This window comes from Chaetodon trifascialis, chromosome 5, assembly GCF_039877785.1.
Source record: "Chaetodon trifascialis isolate fChaTrf1 chromosome 5, fChaTrf1.hap1, whole genome shotgun sequence".
Lineage (NCBI taxonomy): Eukaryota > Metazoa > Chordata > Actinopteri > Chaetodontiformes > Chaetodontidae > Chaetodon > Chaetodon trifascialis.
In genome coordinates, this window is record NC_092060.1 from 3682835 (window position 1) to 3708478 (window position 25644).

Sequence of the window (25644 nt, forward strand, 5' to 3'; positions counted from 1 at the left end):
CATTGTAGTCGCTGTGAAATACTCACATGATACTGATTTGACTGCGGCGAGCCTTGGAATCTCTAGTTGATGCGCCGCAGCAGCCACGCAGGACTCGCACGAGTCTCACGCTGCTCATGTCGGCAGTGCGGACACTGCAACCTGTTTGTATGGACGCCGAAATGAAAACCATGCCGTAACGCCACGCTCACGCTCTGCGCAGGCGTGCTATGTGGCCCCGGCCTTACTGAAGGCTTTGAGCCTTGTGTCCAAAATGTAGTATGTGTGCTTGTAAGCCCTGCTGTTGCGGGCATGTGTATGTTGTAAAGCAATGTTATCATGAGCTTTATTGGGTTTAAAGGGCCCAGTCATGTGCCCCACCCCCGGCCCAGCACTGATTTGTTCTGCTAGTGGTCTGGAGTACAGTTTTTCATAAAAGTTGGCCACATAGTTAGAGATCGTTGATTCCTCTTCACAAATCGTACCATTAATTTTAAGTTTGGTCACAGAAGACATTTCAGCATTTCTTTTTTCAAGGTTAAGGAAATACTTAGAGCACTTCTCGCCTTGCTCTAGCCATTTTCTTCTGGATCTAATGAATGCACCTTTTCTTTCATAAATTAAATCCAGTGCAGATTGCAGTGAGTCGTCCTCAGACTGGTTTTCTTTTTCAGTTAAGCTGTAACGATTTGGAGTTCTTTTTCTTTTGTTGTTTTAGACATTTTTGCCCAGTACTATAGCCAATCTTCTGATTTCATATTTTAACAACTCCCAGGACTCTCCATACAAGTTAGTACTGCTTGTCTCCAGTACTTCTCAATAAGCTTTTTTATTTGAAGAGAACTAATGGCTTGTTTCCATGCAGCTGCTGGATTGATTCTTGGTCTGATTGCTTGCCTGCTGCTGGGCTGAAACTTTGGAGTGATCATATGGCACTGATGCTCAACAATACTGCTGCTGAACTGGGACTTGGTGTGGTAGCAAGGATCCTGCTGGAATGAGACTTGGACTGGTTGCTAGACTGCAGACTAGACTGACTGTGTTTTCCTTTCTGTGTATTTCTGTGAAGATTCTCACCCTGTCCTCTCTTCCAAGAGGCTTCTTCAGTTCAAACTGACTGGTGGGAAGTCCCAAGCGTTTATCCTCTTGCAGGATCATAGCTCCACCCAACTATAGACAGTTATAGTTAGTCAGTTAGAACTGAAGTCTCTAGGATGAGAGGCGAAACATCTTCTAGAGTCACGGGCAAGTCCAGTTGGTTTTGGAAAGTATGTAGAAGTACCATGACCTGAATCAATGAGAATCTTCATAGACATGTTGCTATGTACTTTGAGATGAATGCCCTTAGACTGTCACAGGATTATGAAGAGACATCCAAAAAATGTAAAATTTAAAATATAACAATTTATAACTAAATATATAGTTATACAATATGTATTCTAACATGTAATAAATATTATATAATATTCTAATATATAATAAAAATACAATATAACTAAGTATATAAACAAGTATTAACAAGTATTAACAGCAGTTCAGGACACAGATGAAACAGTGGTATTACATCATCACTTCACTCTTCACATGCATTCCCACCCTGGAAGCAGTAAAGACTGTAAGGAAAAAACTGCTACAGGACAACACTCTCTCCAACAGACCCAACCTTACCTCAGATCACATATGTGCCCTCCTAGACCTCTGCCTGACAACTACCTATTTCTACTGCAACCAGAGTTTCTACAGACAGAATAGCTGTGCCATGGGGTCACCGGTCTATCCAATAGTGGCCAATCTCTATATGGAAGAAGTAGAGAGCAGAGCCCTGATCTCCTTTGCAGCAACTGTCCCCAGCCATTGGTTTAGACACTTGGATGACACCTGGGCCAAAATCAGAACGCATGAAGTGGAAGCTTTCATGGACCACATCATGCAGTGGACAGCAACATCAAGTTCACTTGGGAGAATGTTTAGGAGACAGTCTGGCCTGTTTGGAATGTGCAGTCCACACTGAAGATGACAGGAGCCTCAACATTGAAGTACACAGAAAACCTGCATACAGAATATTTGCTCTTTGATTCTCACCACCCACTGGAGCATAAGCTGGGAGTTATCAGAACCCTACAACATTGGGCTCAGATTGTGCCCACAAGGACAGAAGGCAAGGATAAGGAGCAGAAACACATCAGGAAATCAGTCAGAACGCGTGGTTACCCAAACTGGGCCTTCATCAAGACCGCAAAGGGACAAAGAACAGAAAGATTAGAAAAGGACCATAAACTGAACAACATTGTCATCCCTTACATTGCAGGAGTATCTGAAAAAGGGGGATTCTCAACAAACACCACGTCCATGTGCACTTCAAGCCAGTAACACCCTGAGACACAAGCTGATCCACCCAAAGGACAAAACATCCGCGCATAAGCAGAGCACTGTAGTATATGCAGTGCAATATGGTGAGGAATGCACAGACTTGTTAGGGAAATAAAACAACCGCTTCACAAGTGCATAGCACAACACAGGAGGGCCAACACCTCAAGGACAAGTGACATTCATTTGAGGAAAATAATTAGACTGACTTTATTGTCCACCTTAGTGGAAATTTGTCTTTGGCTTCTCCAATACACTAAATTACAAACAAAAAACAAATCATTAGACACTTCACACCATACAACGAACCGTGCAAATAGACAGGAAATAGCAGCAGCAGGTAAGGATATTATAGCCTACAGAGAATACAATTAAAATCCTTTAGTTTTCCCTGGTGCAGTCAATTTTTGTTCAGTGCTTGTATGGCATATGGAATAAAAGATTTCTTTGGAAGCAATTCAAACTCTGAATTTAAGGGGTGTAAGGCATTCACAAAAATGTCTGGCCTTCCTAACGACTGCCCTGTTAAATACCTTACAGAGTTGTTGTTGAGGCATACCAACCACCTTCTCCACAACACTGACAATTGTGGAAAGCTTGTTTTTGTGCTTCTGGCCTCTGTATGCCATTTCCAGAGCGTGTTGACTGACACCAAAGCTCTTCAGCTTCCTAATTAAAAACAACAACATTCATATTCATATTTTGGCCAGGGAATACCGACGGTTTGAAAGGGGAGTGAAAAAAGCCTTCCATGTCAGAATGAAAAGGCCATCACTGAACAGAGGATGTAGTATAAGACACCACTTATCAGCCACTTACAGTGCAGTCCTAGATCCCTCCCTAGGCATTTTAACAGCCATTCACACAAGGACTCATGTGACCCCAATGACTCACATGATGGTCAAGTGGGTCAACAACTCACCCATTCTCACCTATTAACACCCATTGACCCGTGAACACTCATGTGACAACTCACATGACGGCTGGGTGGAGCTATGGTCCTGCAAGAGGATAAATACCTGTGACTTCCCACTAGTCAGTTAGAAATGAAGAAGCCTCTTGGACGACAGGTGAAATGTCTTCTGGAATCACAAGCAAGTACAGTTGCCTTTGGAAAGTACTTAGAAGTCCTTCTGTGTGATATTTGTGTTTTCTATTGTTTTTACCTGTTTTAGCTATTTAGTTTTTCTTAACCCTTATGTGGTGTTCGGGTCAAATTGACCCGTTTCAAATTTTTATAAAAAGAAAAATGATACAAAGATATGACATTTCGACCTGAAACACCATGGCCTTGGCTTATTTTATGTGAAGAACATGTGAAAGAAAAAAAAAAATACTTGACATGATACAGTACCCCCTACACATTTATGTCCTTCATAGGATGTTTGGGTCAATTTGACCCGCATGCATACAACGCCTGACAGACAGACACACACTAACACACACACACACACACACACACACACACACACACACACACACACAAATGCAAAATGTACATCTGTGTTAAGCGCGTGCACCACGACTATAAAAAGGCAACATCAATGGAGCCCCGATTCGACGAGTCACCATGGCAACGGGGAAGAGGAGGGCTGCGTTTTTTACCGCTCTGGAGCTAGAAATCTTAATGCGCTCATATAGCGAGTTTCAACACGTTTTTAGAAAAAAGTGCAACACCGCTGCAACCGCAAAAGAGAGAGAGACGGCGTGGGAAAACTTTGCTGCTCGGGTCAGTGCCTGAGTTTAAATGCAGTCCTTTGCAATCACACTAATATTACAGGGGAAAACTGCTTGAATGGTAGCTCATTAATTTATTTCATGGAGGTGCAATCCCACAGGGGAGAAGCGCACTTTGCAGCAGCTTAAGATGAAATATAAAAACATTGTTCAAACAGGTAAGACCTCGGCATAATTAAATAGGGGTACCTCATTTTGATCATGTTTTACATTGTAAAGTAAATATTAAGTGGCTGTTGTTTTATCCCCAACATAATGCTGTTTTCACACACATAAATGTCTTCTCATCTATATCATATTCTGTTAAATAATTAAGCCTATTTAAACTAACACAGACTTCTGCTCAGCCAACAGAAAGAAGGCAGATGCCCGCAAAACGTGTGGCGGCCCAGCACCGCCACCTCTAACGGAGGCAGAGGAGCTGGCCCTAAGCCACAATTTAGGAAGGCCAGTGGCTGAGGGAATCCCTGGAGGGAGCTCATCTTCAGAGCTCCCCCCCAAGACACAAGTGCCTTTATAAAATGTAATATGCCTAGGCCTATATATCTCTTTTAAGCCTATTCATAAAAATATTTATTTCCCTTTCATGTCTTTTTTTTTTTTTTGTCCCAACAGATTCTGATGGTGCTATCTGCCTGGTGGAGCCATCTAATGCCACAACAGGCCTTGTGACTTTAAGTAGGCAATACTCCAAAGATTTTGCCAAATGGTCGTTTAAGTATACTGAAACATATCACTCATCTAGGATGAAGAGCACGAGGGAACCGTGTCTGCTGCCTTTACAGAGGGGGATCCAGAAAGGCCTATAGAGGTAACATCTTGATATGTTACTGATAGTTCTCTTCCCATTTACATTTCTTAACATTCTGGTGGAATATAGAGTGTGACATTTAGCCTACACTGAAGCATTAACACATTCTCATCCTCTTTAACAGGGCATGGCTGGGCAGCAGCAGGAGAGTCCCTCAACTTCCACTGCACAGATTGACACAGTAAGATGGATGTTCAGTAAACACCAGAGGTTCATTCTGTGGAATTCATGTGCAACTGTATAATTTAATGTCCTCCTTATGTGTTACCAGTAAAAGAGATTTATAAAATTCACCTGCTGAAAAAAATCCAAAAAACCAACAAAGAAATGCAATACTTGGACCGCCAGATTAGGAGGGCAGATTTAGAAATTGAAATACTGGAACACAAATTAGAGGTGGGTGAATGGTCACAGGTGAATTATGTTAATTATGTTAACTATTGGAACATTAACTAATCTAGCTCTTTTATTTGTAGGAAATAAAGAAGACCAAATGAAGTGTGTATTGTGTCTTTATTTGACTGCTGTGGTGGTGGTGGTGGTGACTCAATCTCTGAAATGACTATGGCATATGGTGTCTCTGACTGCTCTGCCGTCCTGCATAGCTGGCAGGTGGATGGGGTCATCATCAGGGTCTTCAATTTGTAGGGCAGGGTGTCGCTCTCCTCTAATAGTGGCAATATTATGAAGAACAACACATGCCACAATGATATCACAGGCCCTCTCAGGGGTCACCCTGAGGTGACGTAGGCACTGGAAACGGGCTTTCAGCAGGCCTATGGTCATCTCCACCCGGGCTCTTGTCCTGCAGTGAGCCCGGTTGAAGTTCTGTTGGGGGCCTGGTTCAGGGTCAGGGTAAGGAGTCCGCAGCCTGGGTTGGCATGGGTCACCTCTGTCACCCAGCAGAAGGCCATCAAACTCTCCTGTAATGTGTAGGGGACACATCAGAGTATATTAAAGGAGGGAGACAGGTGAATTATATTGTGCAAATCTTTAGGCTGCTTACCACGTTGCAGTCTGTTGCTCAGGTTAGACTCATGATGAATCCTTGAGTCATGAACAGACCCAGGCCACTTGGCCTCCACATTGGAAATTAAGTATGCAGCATCACATACGATCTTGACAGTGCAGAGAATGACAGATGTTGAATTATGATGCAGTCTTTAACATTTTGAAACAGTAGTCACTCTACATGTACCTGCACATTTATGCTGTGAATGGACTTCCTATTCACATAATCTGCTTCATTATGTGAGGGAGCTGTGATGGGGATGTGTGTGCCATCTATGCAGCCAATCACACTGGGGAATCCTAAAGGAAATTAAAATTACTAATCCCAGTCTGAGGTTGCAGCACAATGTCATTAATGGAATATAATTTAAAATTCATTTGGATCTCTGCATCATTCACCTGCAATCCTGTGGAACTCCTCCTTGATGACTCTGACAGGTTTATGTCCAGGGAAAACCACGAAGATGGGTAATAGCCGTTTCACGGCGAGGCAAACTTTTCTGACCACCCTGCATACAGTTGCCTTGCTTAAGTGCTCTGCATCTCCGATGTTATACAAAAAACTCCCATTTGCAAAGAAACGAAGCGCAACACACAATATCTGCTGGGATGTGAGAGCATGACTACGGCTGGTAATGTTGCAGATATAAGGATGGATTAGGTTGTGGATGTAGGTGATGGACTGCGACGTGAAACGGTACCGTTCAAAAAGATAATTGTCTGGAAATGCCAGAACATCTATGCGTGGTCTGATAACCATCTCCCGACGAATATTTAATTCCCTGCGCAGTAATGCTGCACCTTCATCCACGGGATCGTTCTCAAAAGGACATGCCATGGTGGAAAAGTGGACTTCTCATATAGGCCGACTGGCTGATTTTTTTTTTTAAATAACAGACGGCAGAACTATGTTATGCCAAAACTCGCCTGCTGCCTGAATGAATGAGGAAATCAAAAAACGTGTGGCTGACAGGGGGCGGAGACAGAGAGAAACTCGAGGTTCATTGAGAAAAACCTGGTCCCAGCCAGGTTAGGTTCATAGAGTCTGTTACCATGGTAACTGACCGAGAGTTTAAGTTACCTCTCTCTGTGAAACAGGCGAGAGTTACCCCTCCTCCTCTGGTTTGAGTTACCTCCCTTTGTGAAACGGAAAACTCCGAGTTTCCTTCATTTCAGGCTTAACAAACTCAGAGTTTTCACTAAACCAGCTTTGTGAAACGGGCCCCTGTGCATCATGTGTTGTTTAGACACACTTCCTTCATATAGTGACACAGACCACATGCAGCAAATGCAAAAAGTACACCTGTAGAACACACACACACACACACACACTCAAGTTCTGTGCATCATGTGTTGTTCAGACAGTGCACGTTTCCTTCAAGTTCTGTGCTTTATGTGTTCTATTTGTTGACCCAGTTGAGGCAACAACGCCAGGACCCGATCACCCGGCTGAAAAGAGCGTCGGGGAGTGTTTTTATCAAACTGTTGCTTCATTTTGTTCTGCACGCTGGAGAGGGCACTACGGGCCAACTCAACCACCAAGTGTAACCTCTCCCTGAACGAGCTCACATAATCCAAGATGCTGTGCGTGGGACCTGGTTTATCTGCGAGCCACCCCTCTCACAGCAAGCGCAACAGACCCTGCACCGTATGACCGAAAACCAGCTTGGCTGGACTGAATCCAAGAGATTCCTGTGTGACTTCCCGATATGCAAACAGGAGCAGTGGCAGCCCCTCATCCCGCTCCTTATTTGACTCAACACAATATTTCCTCAACATTGTTTTTAATGTCTGGTGAAACCTCCCCAGTGCGCCCTGGCTCTCTGGATGATACGCACTGGAGACTCAATGCTTTATGGATAATTCTTGAATAACCTGGGAAAACACAGTGGACATAAAGTTGGATCCCTGATCAGACTGGATGCACCTGGGCAATCCGAAAGTGGAAAAATAACTTTCACCACTCCTTTGGCACGTAGCGTAACGGAACGGCCTCGGCCAAGTCCGTAGCAGTGCACATCATAGTCAGTATGTACTCTACTTGGTGCACTGCTTCACATGCCATCCCAGCCACTGGGACCCACTTACACAGCAAAACACCATCATCATACAGGTAAGACACAGTTTGTGACACACCTTCCTCACTCTGAGCAGCAGACACACTTTGCTAAAGAACAATCAGATTGTTGGGCTGCTACAAGCTAGCCTTTGTTCACAGACAGACACAGGCCCTTCTCATCAGGCAAGGTCACAGAAACACACCTTTTGTTTCTGAAGCGGCGCTGCCCGAGTTATCTGGCATGCACAAAAAAGAGTCAGACAGGTCTATCAAATGACCCATCTTACGAGCGTGGGCGCGCATGACGACGCATGCAGGAAAAACAGGAGGTGAATCGGGTGGAGAAGAGACAGTTACATCCGCGGTCAGAATTTCTGTTACCTTAGGAACCATAGGAAACACTTTTTTCCCAGCCAAATCATTCCCAAGGATAAGATCCACTCCTAATATAGGCAGCTCAGCGTGCACCCCAACTGGTACCGGGCCAGTCACTAAAGAAGAAGAGAGGTTAACGGCGTGAACTGGCACGCGTAAAATCAAAATCAAACCAATCCCCCACACCAGCCAATCTGTCCCGCAGTAGGTTTTTTCAGAGAACGGCAGAACCCCACAATGAGCTATAGAGTAATTGGTGCAGAATGGTTATTGGAACACTGTCTGCCTCATTTCCAGGCACAGACAAAAACCTGTGGGAAATAAATGGTTTAAAGTCCTCGTCAATGTCTTTGGACTCTGCTGTCAGCTGAGTGACATGCTCTTCTTGAGCGGACCCATGCTGAATCAGTACGACAGCAGACTGTTATTTTTAGTTTTTCTTTTTCAGGGCTGGACAGGCCAAAATGAGGTGGCCAGGCTCACGACAATAAAAACAAACATGATTTTCGCCCGCGGCAGATGTGGTACGCTGCGAGGTTTTTGGTGAATGAGGCTTCTTATTTTCAAATCCAGGAATCTCTGGATGCACAGGAGACACAAAAACACTATGAGTTAGCGCAAACTCCTCAGCCAGCACTGCAACCTCAGCAAGCGACGCAACTTTGTTCATTCAAATAAATAACAATTCGCTCCGGAAGACACTTTTTGAACTCCTCCAGGGGCAAGAGGGTGCAAATTCTGTCACTTTGCTAGCTTGGCACCACTTATCAAAAAGTACTCTGCACGTGCAAACTCCATGTATGTTTGGTTGACATTACGTTCACACTTCCTCAACTTTTGTCGATATGCTTCAGGTACTAACTCGTACGCACGTAGGACAGTAGCTTTTACAATGTCATAATTTAGGCTCTGTGTGAGATAGTGTAACCAGAGGGTTTACAATGAAGTAGGGGGCAGACACAGAAGGCTCAGCTGAAAGTCCCCATGGTTGGACATTTTATTTTCATGTGCTTCCAGGAAAGTGCAACAACAACAAAAAACAACAGGAAGCAAAAATTATAAACATAAGGAACTGAGAAGAAATGAACTCATTACTCACAAATTAACAGCACAAGCCCTGGTAGCTGCTGTGAATAACCTTCCCAACCTGGCCTCTGTAGACACCTCCTTTTATCCTTCCCTTTTCCCTCCATTAGAGGTAACAGGCCCCTACCATCCTCTCTTCAGGGTGGGCAAACAACTATCCTAGACCCGGTACATAACAGACACATTGGACAATTTCTCCCTGAAACTCTCATTTCCCACGAGACTCAAATACATAATCCAAGGCACCATTCTCAGCTATACCCAGCAGAAACCTTTAATGAGCTCAATAATATCAGCAGCTTCCCCCCTCTGACATGGTAGCATCCCTGACCTCACTAATGATGTCACCAACTCTATAAAAAGCCAGGAATTGCTGGGCGGCTCCCTTTTCCCCCTGGCTTGCTGCACCTGGTAACACTTACACAAAAGACATGTGCTTAACTGAATAATCTAACAATGCTATTTACAGAAAATAATAAAAGTTACTGAAATACCCATAACTTGTGTCTGTCATTACTATGCTAACTCAGTTGTAAAGATGATGGAAAAATAACGCTAAACACAAAACAGACCCAGGATAGTACTGTGTACTAGCGTTATCGCATGGACTTTAGAGTTAACATAAAGTAATGAAACCAAACAAATACTGTGAACAAAGAAATGGTTATAAAATAAACATGTAATTAAGTGGCAAATGGAATTGTTAATCCACTTTGTCACACTCTGTTCCACTGACAGAGTAGCGCACACTTCCTGAGCTTTCCCTGTCAGTTTGCACTGCAATAACAGAGACCACACATCTTTTGGCCAATTTAGGGTGGCTGCAATTTTCTCAAATGCATTGAAATATGAGTCTACTTCAGCTTCTCTAAAGGGTGGCACGAGTGCGATGTGCCAGCTTACGTCGAAACTGTCACAGGGAGAATGTGGGGACTGGCAGATTAGGGGACTGGGGAGGCATCCTAGGCTGACTCTAGGCTCTTAACTTGAAGGTGCATGGACTATACCTCCAACTCCCAGTTCCTCACCTCCATTTCCTTTACGTGGAAAGTCAGCCTAAGCTCCTCTGCAGTCATCCTAGTCACAGTGGGCAGATCAGTGGGAACTGTTGTATGGTAGGGAGCCGCTGATGGTAAAGTGGTGGATGGCAACAATCCTTAGGATGAGCCCCCGGCGGCAGCTCCTCCCCTTATGAAACAAAAGTATATTGCAATATACTAGAATTTATATTGCAATACATTAGAATAATATATTTCAATATATGACAATATGACACATTCTTTCCATATATTTGAAAATATATAGCAATATATGGATGGAAATCCTATCGCTATATACTGATTTAAATATATTTTAAAATACATTGCTGTGCAAAAATAAAACTGTATTACATTATTGCATGTATGTTTATTCAAACAAAGTATTTTTTTATGAGTTAGACAAGCTCCAAGCTAAAATCACATTTTGCAAATCAGATTTTGCCTGACATTCATTATATTTAACATTAGCCACATGGATGGACCATATATGGTTATGTACTGTATAAAAAATGGCAGCAGCAAATACAATTTTTTCCTTTGAGTCCACTTTTTATTCCCCCACATTACATTTCATCCTCAACATGACATTTCAGTCCTCCACACTGGAACGTGGAGGTATACATGCATAAAGGTTGGCATAATGTGGCAGATCAACTATTTCCTGTTGAATTTCATCACATCAAAAACCTGTTTCCTGCCCCGTAACACTCTTTTCAAGCCAAATACATTTTCTAAATTTAGCACTGAACTGTGTGATTCGTCATACTGTCTTCCAACAGCAAAACATTTTCTGTTATCAAGTCTCTGTACTACAATGTAATAATACACAGTGATTATGTGTCCATTTTTCAACAAAACAGTGATGCCGCAGTCAAGCAGCACCAGATCAATACTTCTACAAATCTGGTTCCGGGGATACTGAGACTCTAGAACGGAAGTAAACAAACCAAGTCTGTGCGTGCCTCAGCGGTTAGAGCAGAAAATGAAGTTTGCACTGGTGAGCTGGTTAAAAGGGAAGGATAAAGATGCTCTCAGTATAGTCCCTGTAAATTGGATCGTAGACTTCGATCCTGAAGACTCTAACAAGGAATATCTTATCGAGTGGCGCAGTGGCAAGAGGCCTTCAAATGGGTGGTTGGTTGAACCAGCACATTTGCAGTTGGCAGGCAAGTACAGTTATTATTATTATTATTATTATTATTATTATTATTATTATTATTATTATTATTATTATTATTATTATTATTTTCACTTCATTAGTCATGAAACATTAATCATGATAGCAATTATCCAGTTGAGGTGTTTGCATCATTGGCCAAGTAACGTTTGCTGTAGGCTATTAGCTTCGGGATAGTGACAATCTGGCTAACGTCAGCTTTAGCTGTAAGATAGATAGATAGATAGATAGATAGATAGATAGATAGATAGATAGATAGATAGATAGATAGATAGATAGATAGTTTATTTATCCCCATGAGGGGAAATTGGGGTGTCCAGTAGCACATATGAACAGATAAAACAGATCAAAAACACACATTACTGATAAAATAGTAAATAAGATAATAAATTCATGAATTAATGATGTGCACAGTTCAACATTTAACAGGAGCTGTTATACGGTCTTATGGCAGCAGGAATGAATGATCTCCTGAACCTCTCAGTTCGACAGCGCACGGAGAGGAGCCTGTTGCTGTGGCTGCTTCTCTGAGCTTCCAGAGTCTCATGAAGAGGATGACTCTTGTTATTGAGGATGGCGTGCACCATCCTCCTCATCCTCACTGATCCCACCCTCCCACCCATCACAGAGGCACACCTACTGATCCGTTTATCCGGCCTGTTAGTGTTACTGTTATAATGAAGCAGTACTCATTTGATTAACAGATGTTAGCTAGCTAACACACAAAATTGGACAATAAAATAATGTATTTGATGTAACGTAAGCCACATATGTTTGTTTCTAGGCACTATAGGTGTTTGTGTGTCTGTATCTGTTAGTGCTGTTGGGTTGTACAATTAAGTTCCTGGCAACTTTAAAAAAAAAAAAAAGAAAGGAACTATAGTACTACAGCTATGAATTAAATTTTTTCTAGCCAATTTTTTTCTAGAATTTATTCTAGCCATGGAACATATTAAACATAATGATTAATTTAATCAATATTTGGTTTAATTTTCCCAACTCTTTTGTGTATTTCATACATAATTGATTTAATAATTTTACTCAACAAAGAAAACTACAAACTCATAGCTGCAAGACGGTCTGAATTGGAGGTTCTTTCCCAAGAAGAACCTAACCTCAGCCCAGTGGACACTTCAGAGGCACTTGAGGAGGAGATCAGGGCCCTTAGGGAAGAGAATTAAAGACTACGGGACCATCTGAGTGGAGGATCTCCTGCAGGCAGTAAAGGTCGTGAGGCCCAAGTCAAGGCTTTAAAAGTTACTACAAAAGTTTGAGCAATGATTAGGGGTTGGACTTATGTAAATGAGATGCAATGAGTGGCACTGTTTGCTGGTTTGTGTGTGTGTGTGTGTGTTCCCATATAGATATACATATATATCTGATTATATTTTCTTGTACATTGAGGTTTATTACCTCATTACAATTTTACATATATTTTTACATATATTCACTGTATTTCAATATATAATCATAGTGTGGGATATATTGCAATATATAGGCAGGCAGGCAGTGGAGTGAAAGGTGGAATGGAAGCGTGCACGTGTCCACAATGCATAATTAGATTATTTAATATAAATCATATATAATAATATATTTTTTCAACATATTTGAGATGTATATGTTCCCACATATATCTGATTAGATTTTCTTATACATTGATGTTTATTATCTCATATATTTTTACATATATTCACTGTGTATTCCAATATATAATCTCATATAATGTGGGATACATTTCAATATAAATAATAATATATTAAGTAATATAACAATGTATTTATTCAGTCTATGAAAACGGCAATTATTGCAGTATTTTCATATATGCCACAATATATCACTTGCAGATATCATATATTGTTTTACAATACATCATGATATATTCCTATCTAAATTTCACAATATATGAATACACATGAAATATATTGCCACATAATATATTGAGAAATATATTTTTGTTGCGTAAGGGTCGCACTCCCCAACCCCTGTAGCCCCAGTCAAACACTTCTGCTGCAGAGCTTTAACAATCAGTTCCCTCAAGTCCGGCTTGCTCGCAGCCGGTGGCACATCAACACCCAGCCACGCAGCTATTAACATTAAATCGACCACCTGACAGGCATCTAATTGAGCTAAAGTGGGATTAGCCTTAAACTCTTGAATTTTAAACTCCATAATGTTATAGGAACAAAAGATTGTCAACCAGACGTATGGGACAAAAAGTTACAAAAATACCTACCAAAAACTTACCCGACAGATAAAGAGATCGGCATCCCGGACGAGCCCCCAATTTATGTTATGCCCCAAAATAGGGGAACCAGGACACAACACAGAAGGGCTCCCCTTATTCTCCCAGCTCCCAAGCAAGGCCATTCACAACTTCACTGCAGTCTAGCAATGTTTTTATTCATTTAAACAAGTAGCAATGGAGTTGGGGAGGGTATGGCCAACATAACAAACAAAAAGTTTCAATTTTCTTGAATCTTACCTGTCCAAAATAAAATAAAATAAATCACAAAACTCTAATCCTCCCTAACAACAACAAAAAACAAACAAACAAAAAAACAAACAAACAAAACAAAACAGGATAAAAATCAGGTTAACATAAACACCTCTTGGATACACCAAAACAAAACAAATGAATAGGAATCATAGCAGATTGTGTGTGTCTGTGTGCAGTCTCACCTTACACCAGGGAGAGGCAGAGAGAGAGAGAGAGAGAGGAAAACATGTTAAAATATACCGCAGACTTTGAATACTAGCTTCTTTATCACACATGCATGCAGTGCTGTATGTCGTTGATTCAAACTGGATAAAATGACTCTTAAATTGTTATAGCCGTTATGGAAGAATTGAATAGTGGCTAACTTCTACTGTGAAAATATGGAGCCGTATTAACTTCCATTCTGCCAGTACTTCCCTCTGACCACTTTGTCAAAAACACATTGGTTCCATTGTAATTAGGGGCACAATTGTCTCACTTTAATCTCAAGGGAGCCACACAGTTTCAGACTTTGAGGACCCCTAGGTTAGGCTGACGTTTGGGTGTCTAGAATGACCCAGTTTTACTATGAAAAATACTTTATTGCCAACAGAAGCTTCTCAAACTACTCCTGCAGCTTAATCCACTTCCATCATGCCTTTATGTATTCTCAGTATGTTACAAATAGAGAGTGAGTGTTTAATTATCAAAAGCAAGATGCTGGTTCTAAACCTTAGGGTCATATTGCCTCTCAATGGGCGAGGCAAGTCTTCCCACTGACCTACTGAGCTTGTGTCAGGTTTGGGTGGACAGGTTTTTCTATCAGTGATGGGAATTTTATTTTATTTTATTAACAATAAACTAGGGCTGTCAGTTTAACGCGTTAATTAGATTAATTAATTACGCTGCAAATTAACGCGCTATAAAAATTAACGCAATTAATCATGAGTGGCAAGTCAATGCGCAAGCATTTAAATTTGGCCCTTTGAGTGACCCGTAGGCTGCAGTGAGGTCGCATCCTACCTGCGCCACTAGTCAAAAGCAGGGTGACAACAGACATGGATGCGACACCGCAGAGCGAGGCAAGCCTACCTGGACCTTTGAACGGCAAGTTTATTTATAAAAAGAACAAAGACGGGACTATTAACAAGGACGCAGTGATTTGTACCTTGTGTAAAAAAGAATTTTCCTATCACCATAGCAGCTCCAGCCTGAATTATCATTTAAACGCTAAACGTGTAGTTGCTGCTAGTGCCGCTAGTGCTACCGTGAGCTCACTCCGCCAACCCACACTTGCTGATTTAGGAAAACGAATGAGCAAAGCCACAACAGAAAAACTGTCAAACTCAATTACAAAGTGGGTTGCTGCTGATTGCAGGCCGATTTCAATCGTGGAAGACGAGGGCCTAAAAGAGGCGTTTCAGCATCATCTGACTCTAATTTCCAGCTACCGTCGAGAACTACAGTGATGAAAAGAATTCACCAGCTGTAATGTGAATGTCAGTGAATTGTAATGTCCTAGAATTCAAATTCTTTATTTGGGGACCTTTAGCAGATATGAGATTAAAATGCGATTAATTAGATTAATTAATTACAAATCCTGTAATTAATTAGATTATTTTTTTTAATCGCCTGACAGCACTACAATAAACCTTTGATCAACAACTCTTTGCAATATAGTCAGAATAATTACAGTGCCTTCATTAGGTTAACAGACCAGAAAAGACTGAGAAACCTTGACATAATAAAAAAAACACCATGTTTACAGTATATATGTATCGAACATTCAGAATACATTAAGCTCCCTTAAAATGGGAAAAACAAACAAACAATAAGGAGCTTGAAGTCTATTCAGATGGAGGTAAAGTAAAGGACACTGCTGTAGGTTACACTATATCTAATAATAGAAGTGAATGGCATTCAGATTGCTTAGCCAAGACTCCTCTTTTAAACAAGCTGCTCTGCCTATGAGCATCAGCCTCCTCTACATTTCATTATTTTCATGTCAGGAAACAGTGTTCCTGCTGCCAGACGAACTTGAAATGTCATTTAAGCAGTGAAGCTCCAGGACAGCTTCATTTCCTTATCAAAGTAGGAGATGTATAGAACTGGATTAGTGCTAATCCTGATTTTACAGATTACTATTATTGCATCTGAAAGGACATGTTGTGAATTAACACATATTTCAGTTAAAAACTTCTCTGATGTTGTATTCGTTTCATTTTCAGAACAGGTTGAAACTCTTTACGATTTGTAAAGATGTTCCCAAACTGAGACACAGACAATGGAATTAATACATATATAAAAAAAGGAGAAATAAAAAGGAGAAGGTAGACAGGCTAATGGCAGAGCAGAACTGGATGGCACATAGTAAAGTTGAGCTGAGCAGGACAGGCATATGAGAGTGTGAGCATGAGGATAAGCTCAGGGGCTTAGTAAGCAAGCAGCAGGGGGACTGGAGTGATCCTATAAGCACGAGGAAATACGGTAAGTACAGGTAATGCAAACACAGCCCAGTCTCACATGAAATGTGTAATAGTTACATTGGTGCACAGTGCAAAATTTATTAGTTTCAAAATAAAGGATTAAAATTGTAAGATACTTTCATTTTTGTCCTTTTTTGGATTGGCCTGCATACATGTAATACGATTGTTAAGTTTATTTCTATGAATCAAAAGAAATGGCACATTCCTCTTATTTGTAGAAAATACAGCATATTAAGGGTTTCTGCATTAAACATGCATTAAAAAATTAAAATGCATTTTGTCAGCAAAAATTGTATTGTATTTTCGCTAACACCATGTATCATGTTTGAATCATTATTTATGCACTGTGTAGTTGTCTCAGCGGTTTTGTTATGTTTTATGTAACTGTTTGATGGTGCTCTTTCAATATAGATTTTAGAAATTTCAAATTTACCTCAGAACTCTGCACTTCCTGGAGTGACGATGTATTTCTTCTTCATCTCTGGATTTAACAGATAGGCACATTGCTGCCACCACCAACACAGAATTGATTACATTTAAATTCTAAAATCTAAAATCTGTTTATGGAATGGAATTGTAATAGTTTTTGAAATGGGATATGAAACTTGAAATGAAAAAATTGACTGCATGAAGGAAATAGGAACTGTGCCATGGACAAAGGTGGCAAGACAAGCATAAATTAAATGTACATGCATAAATAAAAATGTAATTATGTAACAGCAGAGGTTGAATGCAATGCTCAATGTAAAGTTTGATTGAATATATGAAAATGAAGTGTACAGGGACTGAATGATTGATGTGAAATGTATAAGATTTGATTGCTCCATCTTCATCCTGTATATGTGGCCATTTATGTGGATTTAATGTAAATTTGCAAAGGCATGTTAGGGTTGCAGCTGGGGGCTAGAACTGTCATCACTGATGATTTGAAGCCCAAGGCTATGAAGCCAATTTGTGTGTGGAATGTTCCAAACAGGTGTTTTTGAAGCATTCCACAGCTTTGCCAGTCTTTGTTGCTCCTGGCCCAACTTGTTTGAAATGTGTCACTGGCATAAAATTGAGATATTTATGGGACTGGGATTGTAGTATAGTACAAAAGTAAAATAAAGAAAATGAAGGGCTGGAAGAACATGAGTGAAAGTCAGACAATTGATTTAAAGAAAACAAAGCAAAAAACAATATAATCAGGGAGATTACGAGGTACGTTCAGGTGTACGAGTGACATGATTAGTTACAAAGAGACTATGCAAATCTTAAATGCTAAAATGGAGCATAACAGGTGAAGAATAATCATTAAGTCAGAAAACTGACTCCATAATGTCAGGTACACAGTAATATCCACTGTATCTAAGTTTGCTAACATTAACTAACATTCAGTGGCATTGCTAGGGTCTCTTGGGGCTTTAAGCAAGAAAGCTCTGGGGCCCCAAACCCACCCATGCATGTGTGCAAAATTTTGTTTTTTGCACACATAAATGCACAATTTCTGGGACATTTAAGATGAATACTGAAAAAAATGATTATTGGTTCTCAAAGTAAAGTCTAGGGACTAACAGAGGTCTCTGAAAGCCCAGTGCCTAGCAATAATCGTTGTTTTAAATGAATGGCCGGGCCCCCCCTAGTGGCCGGGGGCTCCAAGCAACTTGTTATGAAATTAAAGTATCTTGTTAAGGTAGGATGGGTTAGTGGCACCAATGACAAAAATAGTCTGTGGATGAATTAATCTGTAGTATAAAGTTGTAGGGAAGACATTTAAGTCAAATCATTTTATTTACCAGTTTTGCGACTATAATTTCTTGCAAAGATTGCATTACTTGGGTGAGATATAGTTGTGACTTTCACTGTATGAACATGATGGTTTCACAATAGTATCACCAACTTTCACTGACTACAGTCAGCACACCGACTCCTTTCCCCTGTCACGTACTTTTATGAAAAGCCAATGCTGAAAAGAGTCAGTACAGTAAGTGATTGGCTTTACAACTTGATGGACTCTTAGATGCATGAAAAAGATGCACGTCTTGACATTATGCAGATGAAAAAATTAAGAGAATTTTTATATTTTTCTTCAACGTCAGAGTACCATAAGCATGTCCTCTAATAAGCAGAAATATTCAGTTCATGTTCGTATTAAATGTCACTTGCGATCATATACAAGAGGTTTCCTGGGGCTTTAGGTTTTCATTTTCATTTTTTCTTTTCCTCACCTCAATCTCTCCTCTCTGGGCGGATAAGCAGCTGCAGCAAAATTTAATGATCCCCGCTTGACCTCCACAGCCTCTTTCCCCTGAGTAAGCCAGGCAGAGACTCTGTAATAGCTGTGCTTCATATGGCTGCAATTCAACTCCATCCTTGGTTGTCAACATTGTGTGTGGATCATCAGAAAATCTTCAGTGTGCTCACACTATGTCTCCTTCCCCCAGCACCGGCCTTGTGTCTGGCTCCCTTCTGCCAGGCACATTCTGCTTCGGTCCCTTATCCACCTAGATAGTGTAGCTCTCCTTCCTTGTTTGCCCCCTCTTCTTGCTGCTCTTGGTGGCATTCAAAATAACTTTCTTTTAGACATTTAAAGACTTGACAACCTTCTATGGAACATATGGTTACTGAAAAGGCAGCATGAATCTGTGCAACAAACTACAGTATAGCAGCCATTTTCCTCTGATGTCATGCTCAGGGTGGGAAGCTCAAATGGTGCATTGATAACAGTTGTGCAAAAGTAAGTTTATTATGTAGAATTAGGAAAGACAGCATCAGCACAGTGCTACATTACATGATGCTGGCGTTGAACAGTGTGACAGCTGTTGGGAAGAAGGACCTGCGGTAGCGTTCTTTCTTACACACTGGATCTAGCAATCTACTACTGAAGGAGCTGCTTAAGCCCCCCTCTGTCTCATGCAGTGGTTGGGATGGGTTGTCCATGATCGATGTCAGCCTTGCTAATATCCTCCTCTCACCCACCTCCTCGATGGTTTCAGAGGGTAGCTCTCCTGGCTCTGTCCTGGTTTATTCAGTCATTTGCTGTTCCTCTTTGAGCTTCCACATCCCATCCCATCCCACATCATCATGTTGAAAGAACTGGAGAAACTGAAGAACATGACCCTCACCATGCTTCCAGTATGGTCCAGATTAGAAAGAGATCGATGGAACAGGTGGATGACTGCATCCTCCACACTGATGCCTGGTTGATATGCAGATTGCAGACTCCAAAGTCTCTATCAGGTGGGCAAGTTAAGGCTACGGACCTGGGGCCTCATTTATAAAACATTGCGTAGAATCTACACTAAAAGTATGCGTATGCCCAAAAGCTGAAAATGGCATACGCCAAAAATATTCGGATTTATAAAACCGTGCATACTCACACCTGCACGCAATTTTCCCTTTATAAATCACACTCTGCCTGGAAGATTGCGAGGTGGATTCACCTCACATCCTGCCCCCGACACACCCACATTTTACCATGAATGGTCAATGCAAAGTACCTCATGAAAGTCTTTGCATATAAATATGCCTGCTGATCAATGGTATTTTACGTTCGATCATGGCAGAAAAAGAAATTTTATGGAGACTGAAATCGAGGTGCTTGTGGGTGAGGTGGAGGCCAGAAAGGATATTTTGTTTGGTGGTCACAATTGTGGCGTCACGAATAAAATGCGTGCGCAAGAGTGTGCCACATTGAAGCGCACCTCCTCTGCGCTCTGCGGGTTGGTGAAGGGGGTGAGGAGCCAGCACTTTAGGGGGTAGCCACTGTCACCTGCAAGGTATAACAGAAGAGTAATTATACATCAGGCTTTAATGGGTAGAATCTATATAATGGTGTTTATGTACTCACCCAGGAGCCAGCCATCACGCGCAGCGTCTGCCTGCAGCCTGCTCCCTACACTACTGTGCGTCAGGATGAATGAGTCATGTGTTGAACCAGGCCATCGTGCCACTACATTCGTCAAGATCATGTCCGAGGTACAAATAATTTGTACATTGAGTGAATGCACATTTTTTTGCTTGATTGCTTCCAGCTAACCTAAACGCACAGTTAACCTTTGGTTTTTGGCCATTCTCACTGGATTTGAAATCTCTTTGGCTGAGACTTGAGTCTCCTCTGCAGTATGATGCACTTTGCCCTTTATCTGCAGTTGGCAAATGGATAGACAAATAGTAGCCTGACCACCCATTGAGAGCAAACACATAATGTGACACAATTTTGTACAGTGATGAACTTACCCTACACATATTGCCACACCTGGTAAAGACTGACCTTCTGGTCAGTTTTTAGGTAAAATTTCTATGGATCTTCCAGGTGATTTTTACCAATGTCTGCATTAGTGTTAATTTTGCCAGCTTTTCTTTCTTTCTTTTTTTTCAATTCTTAGGCTTAGTCCGATGTCAAATGTCCTTTTTAGCTTTTAAATAGAGGTTGAATGATGAAGAATGCGGCTTTGCAAAAGTGTCTGTTCTAGTGGTGATGAATGGTGGTTACTATGGTCGTGAATGTTCTGATTTGCATATTTATTTGGAACTGTAGGGGAACTAACTTAATTTGATGTTGCATTCGTTGATAAACTATCGGGGCACCACCTTCCTCAGCTAAGAAGGACTGCAGAAATTAACTGCTATAACGCTGATAAAATACTAACGAATGGACTAACAGTAAACCAGTCTGATAATCTGAAGTATAAACTCTGGATACAGGGATCGTATGTATTCAGCTCAAAAGGACACTGTCTAACCAGAACGTAAATCAAAATCTCAATTATTAAGCACAATTATGGATAATGAATAAGGTATCATGAATAGTACGACAGAAGATATGAGGTGATATGACATAACACAAAAGAAACTTATGGCAACACAATGGCAAACAAGTTTGGTGATAGTGAGAAGTAGTTTTAAGGTGATAATAGGGACGCGAACGTAAAGTTAAGGGATTAAACGAATAGTTGAGAGAATCTGGATAAATTGACAGTATCGTAATCTCACGGACCAACTCTTATTCAAACCCGCTTAATACATGCCTACTTGTCAGCAACGCTCCTGTACAGGCCTGCTCCAAACTAGCCGAAGATGCTTCCAGTGTCCGTCCGTGGCTCGTCTGCTCGGCAGTCTGGTGGAAAACCCAGGCACACCAAGGCTGAGCTGATATTGGACAGTGATTATTCAGGAACTGGATTTCGACGGCGTCAGTGACAGGCAAGGAACGGCTTTGGATGGTTATCTGACCCAGACCAGCGGGTTAGCAGCAGGCTGCAGGGCTTTTTAGCTTGGTTGGTAACCGCGAAGCAAGACTTTAGATTTAACAATAATAAGATTGATAACCTGTTAGATGGCCGGATGAAAAGTGTCTCCAAAATTATTATTACTTGACTAAAGACAAAACAAATCATGCGGCTTAGCGTGGCGAGTAAAATTAAAGTTTCACGGAGAGTAAACTAGAAAAGTACGTCTTCTGAATAATGAAATCAGTACGAGAGACTTCGAAAACTACGGAACAAAAACATGAAGACAAAAAGGACAACTACACAAGAAGAAACAAAAAGACAACTATACTAACTGAGTAACGCGCACTGAATTCATGCTGCTACTGCAGACACTTAAATCTCGCTCCGTGGCGTACCTAATCAGTAGGCCAGCCCTCACGTGGGATGGTTTGTGGACCCGCAATTTCGTCTTCTGAGGCGAGGAGTAACTAATGATTTACACTAGGGGGCTCATCTGCTTCTCACTATGGTCAATCACGCATATTTTGAATGAATGATTTTCAATGGCATTTTAACACTGTTCCTAACAGGCATTAGGCAAATCTTGAGTGGATAACAATCTTCAACAATAATCAAGACAACAATTTCTAACACATCGTAGTATGACAACAGTCATTTTTATTATTATTTTTATTTATTTATTTTTATTTTATTTTATTTTTATTTTTATCTCTCATTTTTATCTACTACTATATTTTATCACTGTCATCACTTTAAACAATCACTCACTCACTTTAATTCTTGCTCATCATATCACTTCATCACTTAATTTTATTCTACTGTTGATTACGCTGCTACGTTTTAACTGTACTTATTATATTTCATTTATATTTCAATTTTCATATTTCAATTTATATTTCAATTCATGCAACTGCCGTCACAGTGCGTATTATTGCATATTATATATACCTATGTTAACTGTCTTTTGTTGCATTCAGTGTTGCATTTAGTGTGTTTAGTCATTCCGTTATTCTTCACCTTATTCATGCTTTATTATTTTAATTGTGCCTTGCACTTTGTTGCATTTAGTTACATGTTTTATTTATCCTCTTGTACTACTTCTCCACTTTGTATCGCAACTGCTGCACAGCAGTTTCCCTCGGGATAAATAAAGCTTCTTGAATCTTGAATAGTCAGAAAACAATTTCTAATACTCATTGGCAGATATATATGATTGTTCAAGGGATAATTATCATAACATAGCAACAAAATAATAGAAAGGCAGTCTACATTTGCCGAAATGATTATCACTATTATGACTACTCCTTAATAAACATCTTATAAGCACAACGAACTTTAAACACTACGAACCCTTAGAGGGCAGGAAGGCTCCATGGTGGAACCTCAGACAAATTTTGTAAGAAAGTTAAAATCACAGCTTTGTCATTTTATAAGCTACAAACACGGGAAAAGCATTGATATTATACAGATTATGAGCTTAGTAATGTAAAAACATCCAAAGTTAAGTCGAATATAGAGATCCAGTTATCCTAGTCTACTAGAAACCAAGGTACCCAGATCTACAGTTTGTTTCAGGGCTGTCTAATTTACAACCCATCAGCCTGATCTGGTTTGTGGATTCCTCTGAGGCCTGGTCTTTGTTCCCCGGCCAGTTTTATTGTCCGTATCTCCTATGGGGCTATCATGAGGGAGCATTAGCATCCTCATGACAAACATTGTGAGCAAAGTAATCTTTGATATAAAGGTATTGGTAATCCCACTTCCGTAGGAGAGTGTAGAGAAGATGTCTCTAAGCAAGACATCCTGTCTCTCTCTGAGATAACCTCTACCTGTGGACATTCCAGATGGTAAATAATTCTTAAAAGTTAGTCCATTTTACAACTGCATTTGTCCTGAGAAATGCAGAGAGGAGAAGAGAAGGTCAGTTAGAGGCCAGTTCTGCTACAGAACCACCTTGATTTTACAGCTTGCCTGGGGCCTAATGCTCTTCAAAACTATTAGAAAGCAATGAGGACGGACGCTAAAGTGTTTTGGAATCTTTTTCTTTTTTTTTCTTTTTTTTTGGTTGCTGAAAGTAGAAACTTTCCTAATAAACAACGGAATTAAAAGTGCCTCACCTAATGAAATTGAAAAAAAAAAAAAAAAAAAAAAAAAAAAAATACTGTACCCACACTAAATGAAATCTACGTCATTAAAATAATCAAAATAAATAACATAAATATATGAAGTCCATGTTAACAAGAAAAGGAAAAAAGTATGTGTCAGCATAAAATTGTTTTCTGTTGCTGAAAAAGAGCGGATTTTGAATCATTCACTTAGATATTCAACCAGTAAACTTCTAATAATTTTACAAAAACTTAACAGAGCAACTCCTTTACCAAGTGCATGCAGGTGTGCACTCTCATGACCTTTTATGAAATTCAATGATTTTTTCTTTTTTCTTTTTTTTTTCCTCTATATGAAAGTGGTGAGAGCCAAGTTCAATTTTCAGGCTCTGGTCAAGTGAGTTACAGTTTAAGCTGATGCAAAGTGCAAACAAACCATCTTCTTTCTCATTTTCAGTGAAATATCATTTAGATGTCCTAGACAAGCAAACATTCCAATGAATTTAAATATACATTTAACAGTTTTATGGTACATTTCAAAGAATAAGTACTTTTGAGTATTTACTATCTTTCTCACTACTGAAACAAAAGCCTTTGGTTCATGTTGTCTAAATTGTCACTGTATTTAAAGCTGTAGTATGCCAGATTTTAAGGTTGGTTTAATCAGCCTAAACAATACATTCTGTGTGTGTTGATCTGGTAGGAGCAGGTTTGATTATTAGCAGATGTTAAGGATAATTATTGATATCAGTAGCTGTATTAATCAACAAAATTATCAATATATATTAGAAAAAAAATCAGGGCACCTATGGTGTAAGATCGCTGTCAAAGGGTTAGTGTCCATAATTTAAATTTCGTATTTGTAAAGTTAACAATTTGTGTGTCATAAAAGTTGTTTTACACAAATTTCGCTGTCATATACGTGAGTCTGTGAAATTGGGTTCGGGTTACGATTGTTTTTATATGAGTATGAGTCTAAAAGCTGTGAGTGCTACGACTTTTCTACGACTATGAAGTCTTCACTGTGAATACGAATTCCAGTTTACGGGTACAACTCGAAAAGTGCTGAAATGACGTCACTGAGGTCACAGTCAAGTCGCAGGGGAAAGTAATCGATCGGCGATTCCTCCAACTGCGCATGCCCCAGACGCAAACATGCAGGGCAACGCCGCCAGCCCCGAAGAGACTTCACTGGCAAAGCTCTAAAGTCTCACCCATTGGGAGTGAGACACACGCACTTCAACCCATTCACATGCTCACACGCCATATCTTGTATTTCTCACACAGAGAAATTACCAGGATAATGCCCACCAAGTTGCGGCACTATTTTATAAAACTGTGTAACAGGTAGAGGAAGTGGTGATGTGTCGGTCGTGGACGAAACGGCTCATAGAGCCGCTCTTTGAAGTGAACAATGAGAGCGGTCTCCTGCCTGGGAGCCAGAGCAGCAGCCACTTTGTGTTTTTTTTTATGCACTGAGCAGGATGGGGAAGGGGGGGGGTTACACACACACTTGCACTAAGAAATGCTGAATTGAATAAATATTTTTATTTGTACCAATTTATGTGTCATTTATCAGATCAGACCCCCATCCCCACCCCAACCCTCACTGCCGCCGCCAAATCTCACTCTGAACTCAGTTCAAAACTTGAGAGCCCTGCACAGGTAGCGTCAATAATAACATGCATAGCCATTATTTATTTCATAAAATCGAACCATTTT

General features: G+C 40.5%; 1 protein-coding gene and 1 long non-coding RNA gene across 2 annotated transcripts in view; one reads left to right on the plus strand and one right to left on the minus strand.

Moving 5' to 3' along the window:
* Positions 1–5153, plus strand: part of LOC139331744 (uncharacterized) — a 116794-nt gene extending 111641 nt beyond the window's left edge. Inside the window, exons 2-3 of the long non-coding RNA XR_011602193.1 lie at positions 4829–4894; positions 5019–5153. This is a non-coding gene — a long non-coding RNA (uncharacterized lncRNA). The remainder of the gene's footprint in view (positions 1–4828; positions 4895–5018) is intronic.
* Positions 5154–5913: 760 nt separating this feature from the next.
* Positions 5914–25644, minus strand: part of LOC139331765 (putative nuclease HARBI1) — a gene marked incomplete at its 3' end in the record, with an annotated part of 28808 nt that continues 9077 nt past the window's right edge. Inside the window, exons 2-4 of the mRNA XM_070963390.1 lie at positions 6305–6760; positions 6093–6205; positions 5914–6012 (exon numbers count right to left, since the gene is read on the minus strand). Of these exons, the coding sequence (XP_070819491.1) occupies positions 5914–6012; positions 6093–6205; positions 6305–6743 (651 nt within the window). The remainder of the gene's footprint in view (positions 6013–6092; positions 6206–6304; positions 6761–25644) is intronic.